The 22,785-nt window shown below is 35.8% G+C and overlaps 2 protein-coding genes across 2 annotated transcripts; one reads left to right on the top strand and one right to left on the bottom strand.

Annotated features, from left to right (window-relative positions):
* Nucleotides 1-229: 229 nt before the first annotated feature.
* LOC146734587 (uncharacterized) lies at nt 230-1,576 on the top strand. Its single transcript, XM_085507543.1, has one exon. The coding sequence runs from the start codon at nt 230-232 to the stop codon at nt 1,574-1,576; it is 1,347 nt and encodes a 448-aa protein (XP_085363669.1).
* Nucleotides 1,577-8,267: 6,691 nt separating this feature from the next.
* LOC146734586 (arylsulfatase B-like) lies at nt 8,268-14,026 on the bottom strand. Its single transcript, XM_085508041.1, has 7 exons — nt 13,744-14,026; nt 12,982-13,165; nt 11,502-11,671; nt 10,852-11,062; nt 10,303-10,555; nt 9,931-10,097; nt 8,268-8,616 (listed from the first exon to the last, which is right to left on the bottom strand). The coding sequence occupies exons 1-7, from the start codon at nt 13,987-13,989 to the stop codon at nt 8,345-8,347; spliced, it is 1,503 nt and encodes a 500-aa protein (XP_085364167.1). The 5' UTR covers nt 13,990-14,026; the 3' UTR covers nt 8,268-8,344.
* Between the last annotated feature and the right edge of the window lie 8,759 nt (nt 14,027-22,785).

The raw sequence follows: 22,785 nt of genomic DNA, 5'->3' as shown, positions 1-22,785 counted from the left end.
TTGTTCCTGCCATCTGGCGCATGAGTCATGGTCATTGCTATAAATAAATCACTTGTACTTTAGCATTGAAACGGGTTGTATCTAGTCTTACTTGCTCCCCATTACCCAGGCATTGTTATACGGGGTTGTCAATACGTTACATTGGCGACGAGGATGGGATACGGGCTGAACAGTCTCGTCTATGTGTAGCTTTACTTGGAAAACTTGGAAACGACGGATTCAGGAACTTATGGCGTCCGAAAGCATCCCTCACTATGAACCATTCCAAGTCCACGAGGAACCTAGCACCTGTGGAAAAAGGTGGGAGGAATGGTTGGAAGGATTTCAAATCATGATGATCGCGTGTGACATCACGAGCACTAAGAGACAACGAGCTCTACTTATCCACTACGCGGGGAAAGAAGTACGACGTGAAATCAAAGCACTCCCAGACACCGGCGAAGAAGACGATGTCAAGAAACTCATCGAAGCTCTCAACAAACGTTTTGCTCCAAAACGAACGAAAGCGTACGAAAAACACGTGTTTCGTCAAGCAAAGCAAAAATATGGTGAGTCGACGGATCAGTACCACGCCCGGTTACAACTTCTTGTGGCAAACTGCAATTATGCCAACCCTGACGAGGAAGTTTGCACACAAATCATTGAACACTGTACGTCGCAAAGACTAAGACGGCGAGCATTGAGAGAAGACATGAAGCTAGAAGACTTGTTAAACTTTGCCAGAACGATGGAAGTCTCTGAGTCTCACGCTGCGGACATCGAGGGCAACATGCATGCGTCAACAGTCAACGCAATTAGCCGAGGCTTCAAGTCTAAACATAATAAACGTGGAAAACCAAAACGGGTGGCCGTCAATGAATCGCGATCAACCTCTCGATTATGCTACTTTTGTGGAGGCGATTATCCTCATGACGGACCGTGCCCTGCAAAATGCAAGAAATATAAATCATGCGGGAAAGATGGACATTTTGCCAAAGTTTGCAGATCCAAACCAAACAAGGAAAGAGACCGCAAACCAAAACGATCTATAAGGCGAGTTGACGCTGACACAGATTCGAGTAGTGAGTCCAGCCAAGAAACCGACCAAGTGACATACGTATTCGGTATACGCACGGAAACTATTCACGCAACCAAGGCAAAGTTTCAAACAGCTGACATCACAATTCACGGTAAGGAAATTAAATTCTTGATTGATACTGGTGCAGCGATCAACATAATGGATGAAAGTGACTTTGAAAAGCTTAACGGGAAAGTCAAGTTGAGACGGACTTATACAAAAGTATTTCCATACAAGAGTCAATATCCAATCGAAACCCTAGGCGAATTCCGGACAGACATCAAATGTAAAACGAATAATGGAAGAAAATCGCTATCGAATATATTAGTTCATGTCGTCAAGCGCAACGGTAATTTCGGGGAATCGCTACTAAGTTTTCAGACAGCAGAAGATTTGGGACTCGTACAAATAATTAAACAAGTCGGGGGACAGACCGTAACAGACAAGCTAGTAAGCGAATACAATGATTTATTCACAGGCCTAGGCAAAATGACAGATTTCCATAAAAGCTACACATAGACGAGACTGTTCAGCCCGTAGCCCAACCGCATCGTCGCATTCCGTTTCATATTCGCGAAAAAGTCGAAAAGAAAATTGCAGAAATGGAAGCCGCCGACATAATCGAAAAGGTCGACGAAGCAACACCATGGATATCGTCAATTGTTGTTGTTCCTAAACCAAAGAATCCAGACGATATACGGATATGTATTGACATCGACGCGCGAATGAAGCCGTCAAACGCGAGTGACACATCATGCCGACGACTGATGAAATCATTCAAGATCTGAACAACTCCACAGTGTTTTCCAAACTTGATCTGAATCAAGGCTATCATCAACTCGAACTAACACCGGCATCGAAGTATATTACTACGTTTAGTACACACGTTGGTTTACGCCGTTATAAGCGACTCAATTTTGGAATATCATCGGCATCAGAAATATTCCAAAATGCTATTAGACAAGCAATCGAACATTAGCGATGATATACTCATACACGGAAAAACGCAGGAAGACCATCAAAACAGTCTGAAAGCTGTATTCCAACGACTACGCGAAAGAAAACTTACTCTAAACAAACGAAAATGTGAATTCAACAAATCAAATCTCATATTCTATGGTCATCGATTTTCAGCGGAAGGTATGTCACCAGACCCAGATAAAGTCGCGGCTGTCAAGAATGCCGAAGCCCCAACAAACGCAACTGAGGTAAGAAGTTTACTCGGTATGGTAACATATTTCTCACGATTTATACCCGACCTAGCGACTATTACGCAACCCCTTCGATTATTAACCGTAAAAGACGCGGTATGGGAATGGTCGAGCACTCATCGTAATGCGCTCGACACGATCAAAGATCGATTAACATGCAATTCATTCATGGCATACTTTGATCCGAATAAAGACACTGAAATCGTAGTAGACGCAAGCCCTGTTGGTCTAGGAGCAATGCTCACTCAGAAAAATGGTGATGAAGACGCACCACGAGTTCTGAGTTACGCGAGCAGATCACTTACTCCAGTCGAACAGAGATATTCTCAGACAAACGCGAGGCGTTAGCTGTTGTATGGGCTTGTGAGCATTATCATTTATACGTATATTGCAAACCTGTAAGCATAGTAACCGATCACAAACCGCTTGAACGTCTCTACAACAATCCAAACGCTAAACCGCCAGCCAGAATCGAGAGATGGGCTCTACGGTTACAAGACTGTTTATTCAAGATCGTGTATAGGCCGGGAAAAGACAATCCAGCTGATTACATGTCGAGACACCCGAACACGAAAAGCACGCCAAACAGGAGACAAGAGAAAGTCACTGAAGAATATATCAACTTTATCGCTGGTCATGCAGCACCCACGGCGCTAACCTTGGATGAAATCAAAGAAGAAACGAAATCTGATCCTGCACTGCAAGCCGTAACCATGGCGATTAAAACTGGTAGATGGTACGACCACACGAATTCTTCAGACATCGATTCTACAGACATCGACCGAATTTCTTTCGAAATGCTGCGAAAAGAAAGAGAAACACTAACACTGGTGTCAACTCAAGATCTAATTTTACGCGGATCACGAATTATCATTCCGAAATCGTTACAAGAGCGGACAGTTAGTCTTGCCCACACCAGGGTGTAGTCAAAACGAAAAGATTACTGAGAGAAAAAGTTTATTTTCCCAACATTGACAAGCTGGTGGAAAATAAAATCAAAACCTGCTTAGCCTGTCAAGCCGCCACACCACAAAATAGGCGCGAACCGTTACAAATGACGTCACTTCCTGACTACGCATGGCAACACGTGTCGATGGACTTCTGTGGGCCGTTCCCCAGCGGAGATTATTTACTCGTGATAATAGATAACTATTCCAGATTTGTTGTTGTTGAAATAATACGATCTACTTCATCGCGAATCGTAATTCCGATACTCGACAATGTATTCTCGGAATATGGTATCCCTGAAATCGCAACATCAGACAATGGACCGCCGTTCCAGGGCAACGAGTTTAGAGACTTTGCAAGACATTTTGGTTTTAAACACCGTAAAGTTACTCCCCTATGGCCACAGGCAAACGGAGAGGCGGAACGAATGATGAGAACCCTAGGAAAAGCCATCCGCACAGCGCAAGTTGAAGGGAAGTCGTGGAAACACGAAATGTACACATTTCTGAGAAATTATCGTGCGACACCACACAGCTCTACTGGTATATGCCCAGCTACAGAGGTATTTCAACGTCCAATAAACATAAAATTGCCGACTTCTAAGAAGCGGGGGAAAATACAACTTCGGGATAAAACTTCAAAACAAAAGATGAAGAAATACGCAGATAAGAGCCGAAATGCGAAAAAGTCGGAAATAAGAGTAGGTGATTCCGTTCTCGTTAAAAACACAAAGAGAGGAAAACTGGAAACGCCGTTTCTCGCCAAGCCATATGAGGTCACAGTACAGAAAGGAAGTATGATAAAAGCTAAACGCGGTGCACACAATATTACGTGCAATTCGTCATTTTTCAAATTAATACCTAAAGTTGAAATTGATCACCGCGTCAGCGATCGAGATACTGCCATCTCTGAGGATGAAGAGGAAATTTCTCCTGTACCAATGTTATCCCCCGGGACACCACGATCGCCCATGGCTGATGATAAACCTCTAACACCAGAAAGGAGATACCCGACTAGACAACGAAATCCCCCAAAATACTTGGGATGGGAAAAATGAGATAAAGTAACAGTCAGATAGTATAGATAATTAGCTTCATAGGAAGTACTTAAGTCATTGTGATGGAGCAGAATAAACCTCCAGACTTAGTATATCGAGAAAGGAAAAGTCTATCCTTATCTCATAGTTAGTTTTGTTGTTTTAAACTTTGTATTCTTTCAAACATTTTTACAGTCTAGTTAGCAAGCAATCACGAGTTGAGTTTTGGAACAATGCAGACTCTAGATACTGAAATGCGAAACGTGTTGAACTTTTATTAAGATAAAGAGAGATGTAATGTTGTTATCTGATATGTAAACATCGTATTTGTTCCTGCCATCTGGCGCATGAGTCATGGTCATTGCTATAAATAAATCACTTGTACTTTAGCATTGAAACGGGTTGTATCAAGTCTTACTTGCTCCCCATTACCCAGGCATTGTTATACGGAGTTGTCAATACGTTACAACTAGTATATTACGTATTTATGAGATGTATACGTGTTTTCAGCGTTTAACTTTAACTCAGTTTCTAGGTTTTATGTGAAATAAGACCTTTTTTATTCAAGTTGGTTCTGAATACAGTAAGATTTTTGTTTAAATCGAACAGTTGTCCAAAAATCTTTAACATGCTAGAATTCCTAAAGCACTTATGAGAACACTACATTACAGACTTTTTGTTTTTGACATTGTGAAATTCATTGTTTCGTACGGAAACAAAATAACTGATTTTTACAATAAAATTAAGAACTATATTCATGTCATGACGAAAATTTCATATGCAGACCAATGATAATTTCCATAATTACTGATTATATAAGAATATTACAGAAAGAAAATATTTCGCTCTATTTTATATTTTTGCATGATTTTACTGAACTATTACGCATTAAAACGTGGAATTTTACACTTACCATATAAGTAGCCAATTCAAGCATGTAACATAGCAATAATAGAAAAAAACACTCTTATATGTTTTTTAGTGGCACATATATTATTTATATTTTTCTATTATTATTTCTGAAACACAATGCTGTTAATATTGTTTCGCCTACTGCACTCCAATATTCGATATCGTTATGGTATTAATGTTCTCATTGATTTGAAACATTCACAGAAAAGAAGTATTCGGAGACGTCCAGTCTGACAGCGCAAAATACGATTCTTGTAAAAATAAAATTGCCGATATTACTTTGTATTAAGCAGATGGTGTTTTAGGGAATGTGAAATGACGCGCACAATATAGTATGGCTGCAATTGAAAGTTGATTATATGTGAATATGTAAGCAGACTTATATGAATAAGCCCATAATTGTGCGTATAAAAAGTTGATTTTCTTACCTAAATAACGTGGAGCATTGTAGTGTTTTATAGTTTTAATAATTCTGACCGCAACCGTAAGCGGTGTATGACGTTCGCAAGAGGTAACTATCAACATTGCTGTTTCCCATAGCAACAAGTTTTAATGAAACAATGAAAATAGATCAGAGATCCAACCGCAATTGAAAATCTCCAGGAACAATAATATCACATGTTTGCCTACAATAGCACAGTACTGTACCCAAACCACATACTGATCCTTCTCTAAAAATATTAAAGTGTGAGTCACACCGTAGTTGGCCTTTCCAATTAAAGCAAAAATTATTTCAGATACTAACAAGATTTTGATTCTGCACAATACCTTAGACATATGTCTATATTAAACTGGGTCAAAAACAGAAATAACAAAAAATAAGACTAATCTCAACATTAGAATGCCAAACGCACAGAGAATCTGTAAATATAATGGAAATAAAGTGGAATGTTCATAATAAAATTGACACATGATGCTCAGTATCAGGAACTCCCCGTGAGTGTGTAAAATAAACATGAAACCATCAAAAAAGCATAGAAGTTACAAAATAAAATTATAGAGATAGAGTAAAACATTCAGGGACTGAATATTTGGCGACGACTAGTTTAAATTACTTTTATCTTGACCCCAGACGTACACGCATATTACCAAAAACGATTACATCCCTGAACTACTACAGTATACTGGCACAAATGTTCTCAAATATGTATGTTGTCAGAATCCTTTGTTCTATGTTTGTTATATTACCTAAAACCTTGCAAATTGAAGTGTGCATGGAATCATGGAAAGAAACGGTATGCATTGCCATGTGATAACTGTCATAAAGGTGATTGACAGGTCATACGTGTTTACAACTCTTGAGGGACAATTGGAATCTACCAGGTGTGCTAGTGATTTACATAACAAATGATGACGATCTACTGATTTGCCTACGTGAGCGTCTGCATGTCTGCGTGTCTTCGTGAGACAGCTGCTAGTAAGACCACATTCTGATTGGCTCCTGTGGAAACCTAGGTGGTGTACCTGAAAGTAGGCCATTTGAGCTATATAAATAAGCTAGATTGGGGATGGTTGTGGTTCACCATTTCAAAGAAGTACTATGTGTGTTGCTACTACGATATTGTGAGACAAGTGATACAGGCTTCAATCATGAATCTGTGAAACTTGTATGAACTGCCCCTCTGGTGTCCTCCAGAATAACAACGTTCCTCTGTAAGCAAACCTCCTGTATCTCTTCGTCCTTGTATTGCAAGAAGCCATTGACTCATCAATTTCCACACCCTAGAACTGTGAGTTATCTCCAATGCACATCCCCCAGACAATACCCTATTTTATTGAATTTATGCATTATATTATTGTGTGTTTTGTTTCTTTCTTTTGTTTCAATTATTTTGAGAAGTATTAAAGCAAAGAGCTTTAACTTGATATTTTAGTGTGTGCGTAGTTCATTTCCAGTTCTAATGTCTCGTTTACCCATTCTACCAATGACAGAACACCCTGCCGAGTGTGAGTTGTGGATATCCCTCTCAATATTAATAAGCAGGCCCTACCCGTTGACATGTGTATTTCTGGTTGTTCTTGGCGACAACCAATATTATCGTGTTGTAAATTGGCACTGTAGCTACATTGTTTTTGCTTAACAATAGTGGTCAAACACGTGCTAAGGGATATTAGAGGCTGATACCGATTTTAAAATATACTACACTGAAAACTGCATAGAGATAGAAATAACAAAATGACTGATATAACAAAATACACACCTAATGGAAGCTTTGACATTCCATTACATCAAAACTGTGGAATCACCAGATCGTGATGCTATCATCAATGACGTACTTAAGTTCTCAAACTCTTCACTAATAACCTGCTTGAGAAAACTTGTCATCCAGATCTATCAAATTGTGTTTTTCCATCTGAATTGAACACCAGCTACATAGTAGTGGATTCATCACACATGTCAATAATTATAGAGGTATTGCACAAAACTTATATCAAAACCAAAATTAAAACTTCTGAATATTAAACAAAATACAACTATTTTTAGATTTGTCATCAAAATTACATGACAAATTCAATTTTGAAAAAAAAAATAAAACATTGTACCACAAATATTAAAATCATTAATGAATAAATATGTCACATTGCAGAAAAACCTCATCTTGATGCTTGCGTTGTTGATCTGCGGCAGGCTTTTGTTAGTGGAGTTACAAGAAAAGTGTTGAACTAGATAAAATGTATTCTGTAAACAAACTAAATCAGCAATCAAAACTGTTAATTTATTCCCATCATCTTATGGAGTGAAAGAAGGCCGACAAGTAAGTGAATAATTTGTCGTGCAGTAGTTTGTTTTTAGGTATGGCGGATGTAAAACGTGTATTCATAGGCGTTCTATATCTGAACCAGGCTTTTGGAGTTGACATCTGTAAATTTGATACATTTGCATGATTTTCAAAATTAAGCTCACATCATGTTGGTTCATGTGATATACATATATATATATATATATATATATATATATATATATATATATATATATATATATATATATATATATATTGTTGTCAAATAAAAACAATACAATCAAGCATATGCTTCGAACTAACATACATATCGTATGTTGGACACACGATATATTTAAAAACAATGAATGTAAGAACATAGGTTTGCTATTGAACCTAGGGTTTTATTTGTTTTTCTATTACTGCTATATTACATGATTGATATGTATTGTGCCATTCGTTATACCCATGGACTTATGCATTCTCCCATCCCATCAAAATCAGCACGTGGATATATTCTTGACTGGGCAGGCAAGGACTGCTTAGAAAAGTTATGAAGCTTTGCAAGCATTTCAATCACAATATGCTGATTTATCTCTGATAAATCAGTTGTCTCAGTTGGATCGTCTTCTATGTTATATAGTCTCACTATACGTGTTGCGTCGAAATCAGGATCCTCTATTATTCTATGATCGGAGTTAATCTCTTGGGGTTTAACCCAATCACTTGGTCCTGACAAAAAATGTAAAAAATAAAAATATAAATATCCTTTTCATTAGTAAATGGCGCCCTCACTCTATGTAAATATGTGTATAATAGTGGTTGGTCAAAAATGTGTTGAGTCGCGTGCATCTATTGGCTAAGCTTGCTGTACATACATACAAATTAGAATAGGAACTACTAATGCTGTACTGTAGGGTGCATTGGTAGAGGTGGGCGGAATTCATGTTTTCAATGCCTCGTTGTAATTTTCTATCTCATTGTTTTCTGGTTGTAGCCTGATATTTGTTGCTTTCTTAGTTGTTCAATTATGAATGTTTGTGGGGGTGGGTGGGTTGGAGATGTGTTGATTGGTTGTCATTGTTTAGCTACGCTGAAGCATGACAAGCTTTGGTTCTGATCAAAATGAAAACATGGCACCGAAATGATTTCTGTTTTCCATTTTGGTGTAGATCCCAAGAACTAGACATTGAATATTATTTCGCGGAATTAATATTAATTAATGTTGGCAATATTTCAATTTGTATTGGGAGAAAACTGCGACACCAGTTCAAGTCGTTCTATGGTTATGCTTCTAAAATAAGTTCTTCATTTTTTGAAACAGATTTAAATATAAAGATATGGATTGTAAAATCTGAAAATGAAATAGTGTCCAACAAAATAATGTGTATACGGTAACAATCGAATTTAAGATCACGATCTTATTTGGATTGGACTTTTGTAACAGCGGACGCTTTTTAATGTAGTGTATTTTAATTGAATCTTGTTCATTTAAAATTTTCAGAAACAAAATTTATTGTTCTCGTTTGTTTCCTTCTTCCTCTTTCTCAACTATAGTGACTGGTTCTCTCCTTACTTGATGCAACTATGCAAATTAGATAATCTAAAATTGAGTGTTTTAAATTGCTATATAACTCATATAGCAGTTTTATTTTGCCTGTTCATTGTGAAAATAAAAATCCAATGAAATCAAGCGAAATACTGCACAACATATATAGCAAATTAGTTTTAATGAATTCAGTGAAAATATAATAAAATAACATAAATTAAATAGAATAGTGTGTGTATTTTTGTATGTGGAGGTCTGAAGTTTTCCTTTTTAATATTTTATTTGTGATGAAACTGTGTTATTAGAACTGAACACAATAAAACACTCGTGCAATGCGAGTTCTCCAACATGTCTCACATGTCTCTTCTTTTGCTTGAGCGTAAAAGAGTTAGTTCAGTGACTAACTCTTCTTTTGTGGGAAGGTTTATCTGCGTATATATAAATATTTTGCACTCAAAATATTGGAAACGGATAATATTGACAAGAAAAACGCTCACCTCCAATTGGACCAGTCAATAACTTCCATTTTCCCATTTTTATCGCTGCATGTGTTGTTATGTCAAACGCATTATTCTTATATATACCAGTTCTATAGTGAGCACCTGCTTTATAATCTTCTTGAAGTGTAATCAACACATCGTCGCGCCCAGATTTGTCTTTCCCTCTGTAAGATATTGAAGAAGCAATTCGTATTGTATGACTACATAATTATTACACTGTAGTTTTCCATGCCTTAGTTAAATTTTGCGATAAAATATACTACCCACATTGAATACTGGCACAACAACAACAACAGCGGGAAACACTATTCACACATTTACACATATGAAAAGAAAAATGCAGGGTTGATACGTAAGTGTGGCACATACGTTATCATATTCCACTGATCAACTCCGTATAGCTTCTTTCCGACATGTGGATTGCCACCAGCCAATGTTATTAAAGTTGGAAACCAGTCTGTGATATGCATCAGACCCGTATTCTCGGTACCCCGTGAGTGACGAGGAAGCAAATCACCATAAACGAATCCAATAGCTCTCACACCTCCTTCCCAACTCGTATGCTTTCCTCCTCTCAGAGGCCAGTTGTTGCCAGCCGAATTTACCAACGCACCGCCATTGTCTGAAATGTTGTATAGTCAAACACTAAATTAGGAACAAACATTTTGAACCTCGCTTGAAATTGTATACGAACGTTTAGCTGAATATTATGTTCCGACGGAAACCTAATGTCAAGCAAAAAATTTGATGAAAAACAATGATTTCCGATCCTCACTGATATTGTCAATTCGTTCAGCTGATTCTACCGATTGTCTATAATAAATTGTGATATATGGACGAGATGTGATAAGAATAAATGTGATAAGAGGATTGTATCACAAACAAGTATGTATATAAGTTAATTTTAATACTTATTACCGGAAGTGAAAACGATTATACTGTTTTTCAACATGTTCTTCTCTTCAAGTGCCTCAGTGATATTCGCGATAGCCTCGTCTACACATGATGTCATCGCTGCATATGTTCGTCTGTCCTCGTCATGAATAGTTGACTCGTATTGTTTCAAATACGAGGACGGAACCTCGAGAGGTGCGTGTACCGCAGAAAATGACAGGTAAAGAAACAGTGGCTATGATACGAAGAGATGAACATGTGTCAGTTCACTGCATTCACATGTTGTGCATCCAAACAGAATCTGACTTAAATTTTCCGTCAACTGGCATAAATCGCTTGCTGGGGAGAAGGGTAAACCTGACGACCATAATTGTGAGAGCAGCGAAATTGGAAAAGAACACAGAAGCGGCGACACGAAATTTTGCATAGGGGGCGAGATCTGCCCACCAAGCTTGCGCAGAAAGCGCGACCTTACGAGGGGATCCAGGGGCATGCTCCCCTTAAAACCTTTAAAATATTGACCTTCTGAAACGCTATGTCCTGCATTTTGAGGGTCAAATTTTTCTGATACAAAGGGCGACGCCGCCCATCAGTGGACGGCGGCACAGGGCCTTTGATACAATGGGCTACAATGACCATATATAGTATTTTATTTTACTATAATGCAAACTTACTTTGTTTTGATCATGAGCATTAATTATATCCTTTCCTTCATTTGCAAAGATTGTTGTGGAATATTTACCAATATACTTCTTAGCTATGCAATCATCATTTTTTCTGAGATTGTGCATATGATTAAAATGATCGCTGTGCGTATAGTGGTCTATACCTGCTCCAACGAAACCTATTAATAGAATTGCATAATTAAACAAATATAATATAAAATTGTATCAAGTATTATCAGAGGTACATTACTTGGGGTTTGCAACTACGGTGACATGATACCAAGATCCCGTTACAATCTCGCACTCGCATAAGCGTTCCAACTCAGAAAAATGCGAATGCGCATGCCCGAGGTAACTAGGATACTGGGATGTCCAGGTGGATCAAAATAGCTGCCCACGATATGATGGATTACGAGAACTATATTTTATGTACATTTTAGATGTATTACATTTTTCACTATGATAGTGGCAAGAAAAGTTTTATTTTTTCATTACAAACCTTGAACATTGATATATGTCATGTCAGAAGGTCGTAGCCGCAGTCTCGCTATCTACGAGAAGAGACTTGAATGGGTTCTTGACATGATGTCACCATACAGTACTATGCGAGTTGCAAACCCCAAGTAATGTACCTCTGGTATTATATATTCATTGACTAGATTATGGTTTGTATACTCTCGATCATTTAAGCCGTTGTTGTGAACGATTAATTAAAAGAAAATTTATTATTTGATAATTTTTAATGTAAAATATAACGCAGACTTTTGGTAAAATTTTTTGAAATCGCATTCTAGCTTCGTGCTCTTCTTGTTCGTGCGATTTTGAATTGTATTGTTTATGAGCTCGACTACGGCAGCGCATTACCCGATGACAATATTAAATTCGATCAACATAAACGACTACAGCTTATTTACACACACTATACCAACAATAAAATGTATGTACAATCACGTGATCTATCGAAATTGTTGTATTTAATTGTTTGCCCAAAGTCACGTTTCGCTCATATTCCATTATACATATAATGAATATGATGATATAGATATAAATCGCTAATCACAACCTCGTTTCATTTACAATAACATAGTGACATTTACAAGAACCTAGCCATCAGCATTATTCTTAAACACCACAGTTTTTCGTAAGGTTGACTAGACCAATTGAGTGGTTCAATATTAATATAAATCACAGGAGTACTATTATTTAACCTGCTCATCCATGGTATGTCAAGGGTAAATAGCATCATACTCAAAAGATGTTCAACTTCATAGTTTTGAAACGGTATTGGCATTCATAGTTCAAAAAGAAAAAAAAACCATAACAAATAACACACAAAACACAGTACAAGACCAAACTAGAGGAAAATGTAAATATATGAGACAGGCACAGTGGGAGTGAAAACACATTAAAATGCCATTATGTAAGAAGTACGTATGTTTTCAACAACTAATATACGAAGATAGAGTTAAATCAATCCAGAAATGCTCACCGAAAAATGTGTCAAATCCTCTGTTATGAGGCAAGCAATTATCTGAGTAAAACCCACAATGCCATTTACCAACTATATGGGTTGAATAGCCAACGTGTTTTAATGGTTCTGCTATAGTAGTCTCGTTCAATGGCAACGACCGAGGATGAAATCCGTAATCATCGTGCTGAATCCCGAGTTGAATCTTGAAGTAAAATAACGAATGTATGTTAAATGAAAATAGTAGGTATAACTGATATCTGAGTTTTTTTCTGTTCTGTGTTTTTATTTTTTAAATATGGAATTGATGTTAATATCAGTTGGCAGACAGAATCCACATAAACACATGAATTATTAAAAGCAAAGGAAACTTAGTTTATAGTAAAGTCATTCTTATCCGTCTATTGTGACGGTGGTAGAGACGAATATCTAACTCAAAATATATAATTATATATTATAATTATATATTATAATTATATAGTGTGTGCTCGTAACACGCATACATAAACTATGTTGTAGGAAATGCAAATATACGCATTCATCTGTAAGAGCAGATTGAAATGTACGTCATATATATAGAACACAACCCCGTTAACGCAACGTCAGTTTCGTAATATTAGTATATATCAACAAATTACATTTCCAAAATAAATATAAACAAGCATATTACTCAATTATCAATGTTCTTTATAATGATTGCATATCGACTGTTATCTGAAAAATATCACAAAAATATTCTACATCTAGATATGTGCGGTTAATTTAATAATATTTATAACTCACAGCATGTCTTCCAGTCATCAACATATTTCTAGATGGAAGGCAATGGCTCGCCACGTAGTAATTCAGAAGTTTCACTCCACTACCGGCAAGCCTGTCGATGGTAGGTGTCTTGAATACGGGATTATTATAACCAACGTCATTCCATCCGAGATCATCTACAACTATAAAAATAATATGAGGAGGCTTTTCTCGGCCCAACACATTACCTGATACGAGCAGTAGCAGAAAGTAAACGACTGTATTCATCTTTCCCAGTCGAATGAATACACTCAATATTTCCTGAATGTCTATATCACATGCATTGGAAATGTGATTGGTTGTTATGAATCTATTGATAATGACGTCGGTGTTACCGAAGATAAAATAATTTTCACAAATTTATGTTTCTTAAAATGTAACTAATTTCAGTTATGACTATTATTTCACAGAAAAAAAGCAATCAGTCCTTTCTTTAAATCATGAGCTCCTATTATTTTGATTTTAGCACTCATTAATTGGGATAATTTTCTTTATATTTGTTTTTGACACAGATGACGATATTTACAAAAATCATCTCCATTAATTGGTCTGTTCGATATTCAAATGAAGTCTATTGACAGCTGGCTGATGTATCAAGTAGGATCAAAATAGTCCTTTGACTTTTTTAAACATCGCCTACACTGTGGCTCATACTTTGATATTTTTGGCGGGACAGCCACTAAGAGTTTTTGGGTACTGATCTGTGCCATTGTGTGAAAAATATTGTGCTTTCATTGTTTCCGGGTTTTAATATGCGAATTTATTCTGATTTATTAAAATTATTTGAAAATGATTTTAGCAACTTTGTCTGATTATTATGTAAATAGGACACCAATTAAAGAACTATTGTCATACTGATTGAGGGTTAATTAGTATGACCTGGACTTCAGTTTCGAAGGGGAGACCAATGTTTTGAAATCTGTTAGACCTTTTTAAATATACAGTATGCTTTGCAATATACGATGTTATAATAATTTTTTTGTGATTGTGTGGTGTTGACCATATGCTACCACCTGTTTATAAGCGATATTAAACAATATAGCGTGGAACAAGAACTTTCTTGCACACCAAAGCAGGCCGTGAGAAAATGTTATCCCCTGACCTCAAACATTTAGCACCTCATTAATTAATGAAAACAATATTATATCAGGCAATCAACAACACGCAACTACATGCTATATTGTTAGCAAATCGCACAGAATCAACGACTAAAGTGTAGCCATTTTGCATTGCGTCAATGTAGCCAAACCAATTTGACCATAGGGGTGTCAGGTACTATCATGTATTTCAAAACAATTATTTTTATATAAGCATAATACACATCTTATTGTGGATAATTCATTTATCAAATATTAGATTATTATGTTTAAAAATTTACAAATCAGATAGTCTATAGAACACACGTCTACCAATAATATTTTAAATTTATTTGAATAGAATACACAATTCATATATGGTTTGGTAGATTACAATACAAGCGTTATTTTTATCCAAAGTATGTGCATGTTTCACAAAGAACTATCATGTTACTCTTGTCACAAATTGTCAGTAGTGGGCGCATGTCAACAAACCAAATACAGGACCTGTTTCATCAATAATTAGACAGATATAACGATTACAGGCAGTTTCCATTGTAAAATGCCATAGTTATTATGTGATTTCTTTTTATAGACTACATAATGTCGGTAATTATGTCAATGTAAGTTTAGTTATTTCAGTTTAAATGTTAAAATAGATACGTTTTGAATATGGAACACATCATTATAATATAATAGTAACCTTAAATGAATAGAAATGATTGTCGTGTGTTTATGGGCTCTCTAGACAGGTTCGCTTAAATGAGAAAGTAATAAGCACGTGTGGTTCAATTATATTTACATTACTAAAACAATGTCTCCCCTAGAGTCTGTATCTTTTAACATCTCATTTCATTGTTGTAGAACGCATTGATCAAACGTTCTATATAATGTGTTATTGATTCAATGGCAATTGCGTCTAACCCAAATCAAGGCAAAAATAAATTACTCAATCCCATCAGTTGTCCTTAAATACAAATTCAAGGAAGACATCAAGATATGGAGCAAAGTAATTTGATTCCGTGGTTTCGTTGACTTTTAATGGATGCTTTTGTACTCTGATACAATGTACTTGTATTGTGTTATCACTAAACCATAATTTATGATATCACTCAACCATATTTTTACTTTATCGTGTGTGTTACGGTAGTGTGACGTCTTAGGAGAGCGCACTACTTATTTTTTTGCTTAGTCCGTAGTGCAGTGTAAACGAAGGAGAAGGTACAGTAAGGGGACGATTTTTGCGTTGTTGTTGTTGGCGTGACTTGTGGGTGCGATAACTCAAGTAATTTTTACACGATCAGTTTCAAATATATATATGTTATGAACAAACATGCAAAGATGGCCAAGTTTGATATTTGTGCATTTCGCTTGCATAATCAAAGAGAGATATATACTGATTGGTTTTCGCTTGAGGGCGCGATAACTCGAGTAATTTTTACGCGATCGATTACAAATTAATATATGATATAAACAAACATGCAATGATGGCCAAGTTCAATGTTGGTGCATTTTGCTAGCATAATTAATGAGAGATGGCTGCCAATTTTTACATGATCAGTTACAAATTGATATATGATATAAACAAACATGCAACGGCTACAGATTGGTTATCTCTTGCGGGTGCAATAACTCAAGTATTTTTTACTCGATCGGTTTCAAATCATATATATTATAAACAAAGGTATAAAAATAACCAATTTCATGCATAATAATGAGATATGGAGTAATTATCTTTTCAGTTAAAACGTAATTGTTGTGAAAGCTTTTTAGTTAAAGAAAAGTAATTTTAATGTTTTGAAATTCATTCCTACTAATCTGTATCAGGATTTAACGAGAAAATCCATGGTGTAATAGTTGTTTTGAAATCCTTTGGAATTTTCCATTGTTGTGTGATTACATATACAATTCATCTTATTGGAATCAGTGCCATCTTAAGTTCATTATAGTTTTTAGTTTCTTTGCTTTTACTGTTTTTAGTTAATGTTTTACCTTTGTGTAAAGTCACTGTATGGTATTAAAATTAGTTCAATGTTTATTTTCAAACACAGTTTATACTGTGAGCAGTAATCTTCTCAAATAGCTGCATTGGATTAACTTTGTACAACTATGTGTGTCATTGCATTTCCATTGTGTGACTTGAGTATGTTTTTCTATCTTATAATAATTAGGGCCATCTGGAGTTAAATATTAGAAAATGCCTTCTATTTATACTTTGAAATTCGAGAGAAGTCATTGTATAGTAATTAGATCTGGTCAAGGTATAGATTCAAGCTATGACAAGTTATGACAACTTTTGTGTTAAAAAATGCTACAAATTACTTCCTACATCCTATGACTAATTATTCATAGAAAAAGCTTAAATATTTTCTAAAATATCGGCCATAATTGTATATTTTGCATATTTTTGAATATGACCTTTTTTGCATGTTTTGAAATTAGCTGTACAAATTTCTGTTATAATCGTGACAATTAGTATACATTATATTAATGGTGAGGATAATTATCAATAATACATAGGAGATGAATAAATTGATGAACCGCTATACAGTCGTATTTTTTTAACATTCCTATCGCTTATACATTTTAAATAATAAGAGGATACATACGAAGACTAGTAATCAACGAATACAGATGTGTGTTTTGTGTGCTGTGCGATCTGTTGCGTTTTTTTTAGGCATTCTAGTGGTATCATCGCATAATGAAGTGTACTGCCTGTGGAAATGGTGATCCAAGGTTTGTTTACTTGAGTAAAGCTGATTATACACTGTGTATCTTGCACTCAACATAGATTTTGTTTCCTTTCTGAAAGTACCGCACCCAGTGACAGCCACCATTATTATCAACAGCATCAGAACTACCAGTCGATCGCCGCGCAGATGATACACCACCAATACCCCAGTTATAATCAATACGGCACTAACAGATTTGGAAGTTTTTAGAAACATATTTGTGCAGGAAAACAAAGATATACTAGCTTTGGAAAGCAGAAAATGACGGTAATATGGAAATTGTTCAACCTGTTGTCTTTGAAAAGCACTGTGAAAACAATCATTCTTCATCAACATTTTCGTCAAATGAATCTGCATCTGATCGGCTTAATTCAATTATTATGATATTGAAGATTCACTTCTCCGAGAAATTGATTCAAGTAGATTGCACAAAACCGAAGTTATTGCATTGTCAGTGTCGCTTTTCTCCAGATGTTTCCAGGTGTATTGACAAATGTAAGAAGTTATTGCAAATGGAGACTCGGTTAGCATTCATTGTGGAACTAATGATGTTAAAGCGGGAGGGTCGTCATCTGCGCACGCGCAGGAATTGAGTCCCAAGCGACGATAACCAAGCACGCTAAAAACGCAAAGGCTCTTGGGTACACGCTTGTTTGTAAACAATGATACGCTATCACCGTCTGCCGCATGCCAGGAAACGACTATCCCAATTCAAGAATTTTATTCTTGAACACAACATCGTTAAACCTATTAATGCAACAAAGAATTTCATTTCAATTGTGTGTCCAAGAAAAGAATATATACATGTAGCGGTGAATTCATAAAACCGATCACTTCGACTTGTGGCGAAAAACAATAGTACACCTTTTATTGACAAAGACATAATATTATGTAACAATGTTCTTAATCAACACTAATTTGTACAGTGACAAGATTTGAATTCAAGGGGTACAGGCAGGTTGGTGGCAAATTTTAACACCATGTGTCTTATCACGCGATCCATCCAGTTTCCACACCGACATGGTAGCACTCATCGTAGGAGTAACTATGTTGATAATTCGTCACTTGAATTTGCAAATCCACAATACTAAAATACTAAAAGACGGCGTATTACATGCCACAGCTGTGGCAGAGTTGGAATACTTTGCACGAGTGTAATTCCAATAGACACAGCAGCACAACAGTAGCGATTTAAGATGTTGCGTTGTGGAGGCCTTACAGTTCGCGTATATCAGGTCAGGTCAGGTGACACGTCTCCTATGCTGGAGTTGTGGGAAAACGGGTCATAAGCAGAAATACTGTAACTATTAGGTATCCGGTCAGGATATTATTATTAAGATAGAATATTATTTTATAAAGATATGTGATTTGGTAGTTTTGTGTGATTTTGGTGTTTATTTATCTCCGTAAAACTCTGACTGCTTCCAAGCTTAACGCTAATTAATCACGCAATCGCATTTTGTAAATGTAAAGTAGCAAGTAAAAAATAATTGAATGCGATCATGGAACCCGAGAAAACAATAATATTCTCTCTCCTGTCCCACCTTCCACGATTTAACTGTAATAACTACGAGTTTAATTTCGTAGTTGATTTAAGGATGTATGCTACAAAATAAAAAACCCATGGAAAATCGTTTAAAATACTACAGGTGTACAGGACATGTTACTCTAAACTCAAAGAAAAGAAAAAAACATGGGGTTAATGTACTAATTTTTAAGATACACAACTCACAATTATGCTGAGTCAGCATTTTTAAGAAGCTTTCATAAATAACTTAAGTTGTCATTTATACTCAGTCTTAATCCACATTTTTACTGAAATTGGTTTCATCTTATCATTGCCAGAAATGAGTGGACAAGATGGCCGACTTCCGCCCTGGCCAGTGTTCCCCAGTCAAATAAACATCACAGGATGTGCCATAGAGAATGCATTGCATAAACATCTATTAAAACAAAATTTAATTTTGAGTTTATATTTTTCATTTTTTCACTTTTGTGTGCTTCGTAATAGACAGGTGACGTTCCAAGCTTTCGATATGTTATAGATGTTTCCATCAACACTCCACCATTAAATGCCCAACTTGCCGTAAAACTTGATGATATATCCTACACTGGCCCAGTGTATTACCAATGGACGATATGTAATTGTGTGCCAAACTCTATTTTTAAAAATAGGTAAATGCAGTAACGCAGGTGACTGTTCAAGTTTGTTCGCTTCGTTCTGGATACTCTCTGGTTCAATGAACAGGGCGACGCAGCCAACGCAGTTGTAGACGCAGTATTCGCTGCCCAAATTAGAGCTAAGCATTTTTTACACAGATGTACGATCCAGTTGTTAGCAAATATAACTGTTTTAATCCAATTAACAACAGGAAGTAACCTGAATCAAGATTTAGTTTATGTCCGTTATTCCATGTTAAAAATTATCCCACTTTTCGAACGCGAAGCACTATCGCCATACTGCTTTTGATGCTGAAGGTCAGACCACAAGATCAATATATTGTATCGGCCGTTTTTCCTCTTTGTAAAAAAGGGGTTTCATCACACTGTCTGTCCGCGAGTTGTGTATTATTCTACGACAGTCTAGACTTTTGTTTTGTAATGCGTCAGACAAACGTAATTTGCATACCAATCGCCGTTGACTGCCACAATGATATTTACAAGATTAGTCTGTCCACATATTTTTGTATTAAGGATGCGGTAGAGTTATCATGCTCTAAAAAGTAAAAACTGTTTTCATGAGGAGAAGTGTTTTAATGCGTAGCAAATTATATATTTTCTTGAAGCCCTTGTTCCTGGCTTTTTGAAAAAATGATCTGTGACATGTACCACGAATTAGTCACGTGATTACTAACTAAACATATAGGTGTTATTTTGAATAAAAATTAGTTTTGTATGAAAACCGTAGGGGTTCTGTAAAAAAAGAAAGCTGAAAAATCAAGACAGCATCAGCCCCGTCAATGCCTGGAGAGTGTTAGAACATAGATTGCATATTTGTTTACAATGACACCAATTTACATTTTTCCTGTTATTTCACCCATAGACAAGGAATTTAAAAGCCTTTTATTTTTTATTGCGAGAAGTTCTCAAAAAATGCTTCAAGGGTTTTATTCTGCGCCAATACGTTATCAATGTGTGTGAATTTCATGAAAGTAGGTCAATTTCTGACGACGCACAACTCACTTGAATGACCTCCATGGCGTCAGATTTCTTCTGCCTGGAAACGCCAAAAAACAAAACATTTGTCACGTTGCGCTGCGCTAATTTTGGATATTTAAAGCATCAGATGGACTGATCTTTACAACAAAACACATAACATGGAGTCACTTAGTAGCCTTGCAGTAATAAAATCCAAAACTATAAAGTTTTGGGTCCGTATTCGTCCTCCAAAAAGAAGCGAAGTTGTTACAGTACACGGCGGCCCTGCATAACTTGTCTGCCCGACTTTTTGGAAGATGGAAATTGATCATGTTTGCTGACGAAATTTTACCCTCTTGGTTTGAATACTCAAAGTGTGAACCCCATTGTACTGTCGGCAATGCATTTCTGTTATAGGTAAAGTTTCGCTTCCTCTGAACTGCGTTTTTAGTTTTTCTTTGGGGCCTCTTTTTTGTGATTGATCAATAATCAGGAGCCGGAGTTGATATGACCGCGTCGTCTTCAGTGTGCACTGTTTCTGTCGTGAAGGGATTATGCAAATTACGCAATAAGTCAATGTTATTGTTTGCGTCCAGACTTTTATCTCAAAAACAAATTGTACAGTATCCCGTTATAAAAGTAGTTTTTCTTATTTTTTTTTAAAAAAAAGGGTATTCTAGATGTGTTTCAATTTTAATTTTGATAAAATTATGAGCCCAATAACTTTACAAAAGTAATAACAAAAAAAGCAAAATTCACGAAAATAACTCTACCGCATCCTTAAGTATATAACGGGTGGCTGTCTTCAATGCCATCTTAAGAGTGTACCTAAGGGTATCTCGTTCTCTGGTAACCACAACCATTTATTACATGGCTTCATATGATCAGCTGACAAATACAAGTGGACACAGAACAAAGGAAACAATAGATTACCTCACTTACTATTGTTTCCAACCCCAAGCTGTGAACTACTTAACATAACAATATACTCTCAATTAGGCTAAACAATATACCTTAAAAGTCTATGACATCATCCGTTGTCTTGAATAATTTTGCATGTAATTATAGTCACTGCAATGGGATAGACAGGAAATCTCTACTTGACCAGATTCTATTGTCTATTTCCGGCAATGCAGCACATAATATGAGTTCATATTTAAATTCAATTCTAATGAATTTAAGAAATTACCTATTTAAAGAAAACAGAGTTTCCTTCATTTGGTTTTGTATTTTAGAAAAAAAAATCATAGAAACTGTCCTACAAAAAAAAAAATCATCCATGGAAATCTCTTGAAATTGTGTACATGTTGAGTACTTATGAAGTTATTCCATATTATACATTGATAATGGTATGCTAATGCACTACTTTTTGAGAAAAAAATAGTTTAATTGTCAGTTTCAATATTCTTAGTGGCCATGTTGGATCATTTACGTGACCTTTGACCTTTGCCTTTGTCAATATACATATCGGTGTACATCAAATATGGTCATGTACATCCAACATCAGTAGATTATATTGTTTTATATATGAAGTACAGTTTATATATATTGGCTGGGTGCTTGGGAGAATATTCTTACCTTTCATTGGAAATATAAGAATTCAAAGTCAAGCCACTAATGCACTGAAGTATTATTTTCTTCTGAGGGATACTGATGAAAGCATTGTAATCTCAGTTAGTGCACAGGTGGGGAGGGGGGGGGGTGCTGTAACATACATACAAGACAGAGTATGACTAGTGTTACATACATGAAGTGACAAAAGGATCAGTATTGTTTAGTTGTAAGTAATATATATTTTGTGTTCTGTTTTTTTTAAATATTCATATATCGATAAATAAATAATAGTGGTCCATAAATACTAATATATTTAAATATTTCATCTATTTTAAAATCATATAACACTTGCTTTATCATTTTATTAAATACAATTGTATGTATTTATTTATTTTTAAATCTGGATATAAATACATATATAACCTTCATAACATATACAATAACCTTCAATGGACAAAAAAAGTGTTTTCTTTTCTGAAAATATGCCAACATTGCATGAATAATCCCATTTTCACCCTATGAGA

Source organism: Saccoglossus kowalevskii, chromosome 14 (assembly GCF_978046115.1).
Source record: "Saccoglossus kowalevskii chromosome 14, keSacKowa6.1, whole genome shotgun sequence".
In the NCBI taxonomy this organism is placed as follows: Eukaryota; Metazoa; Hemichordata; class Enteropneusta; family Harrimaniidae; genus Saccoglossus; species Saccoglossus kowalevskii.
The sequence above is the reverse complement of the archived record's forward strand: the minus strand, read 5'-3'. Positions and strand labels throughout refer to the sequence as shown.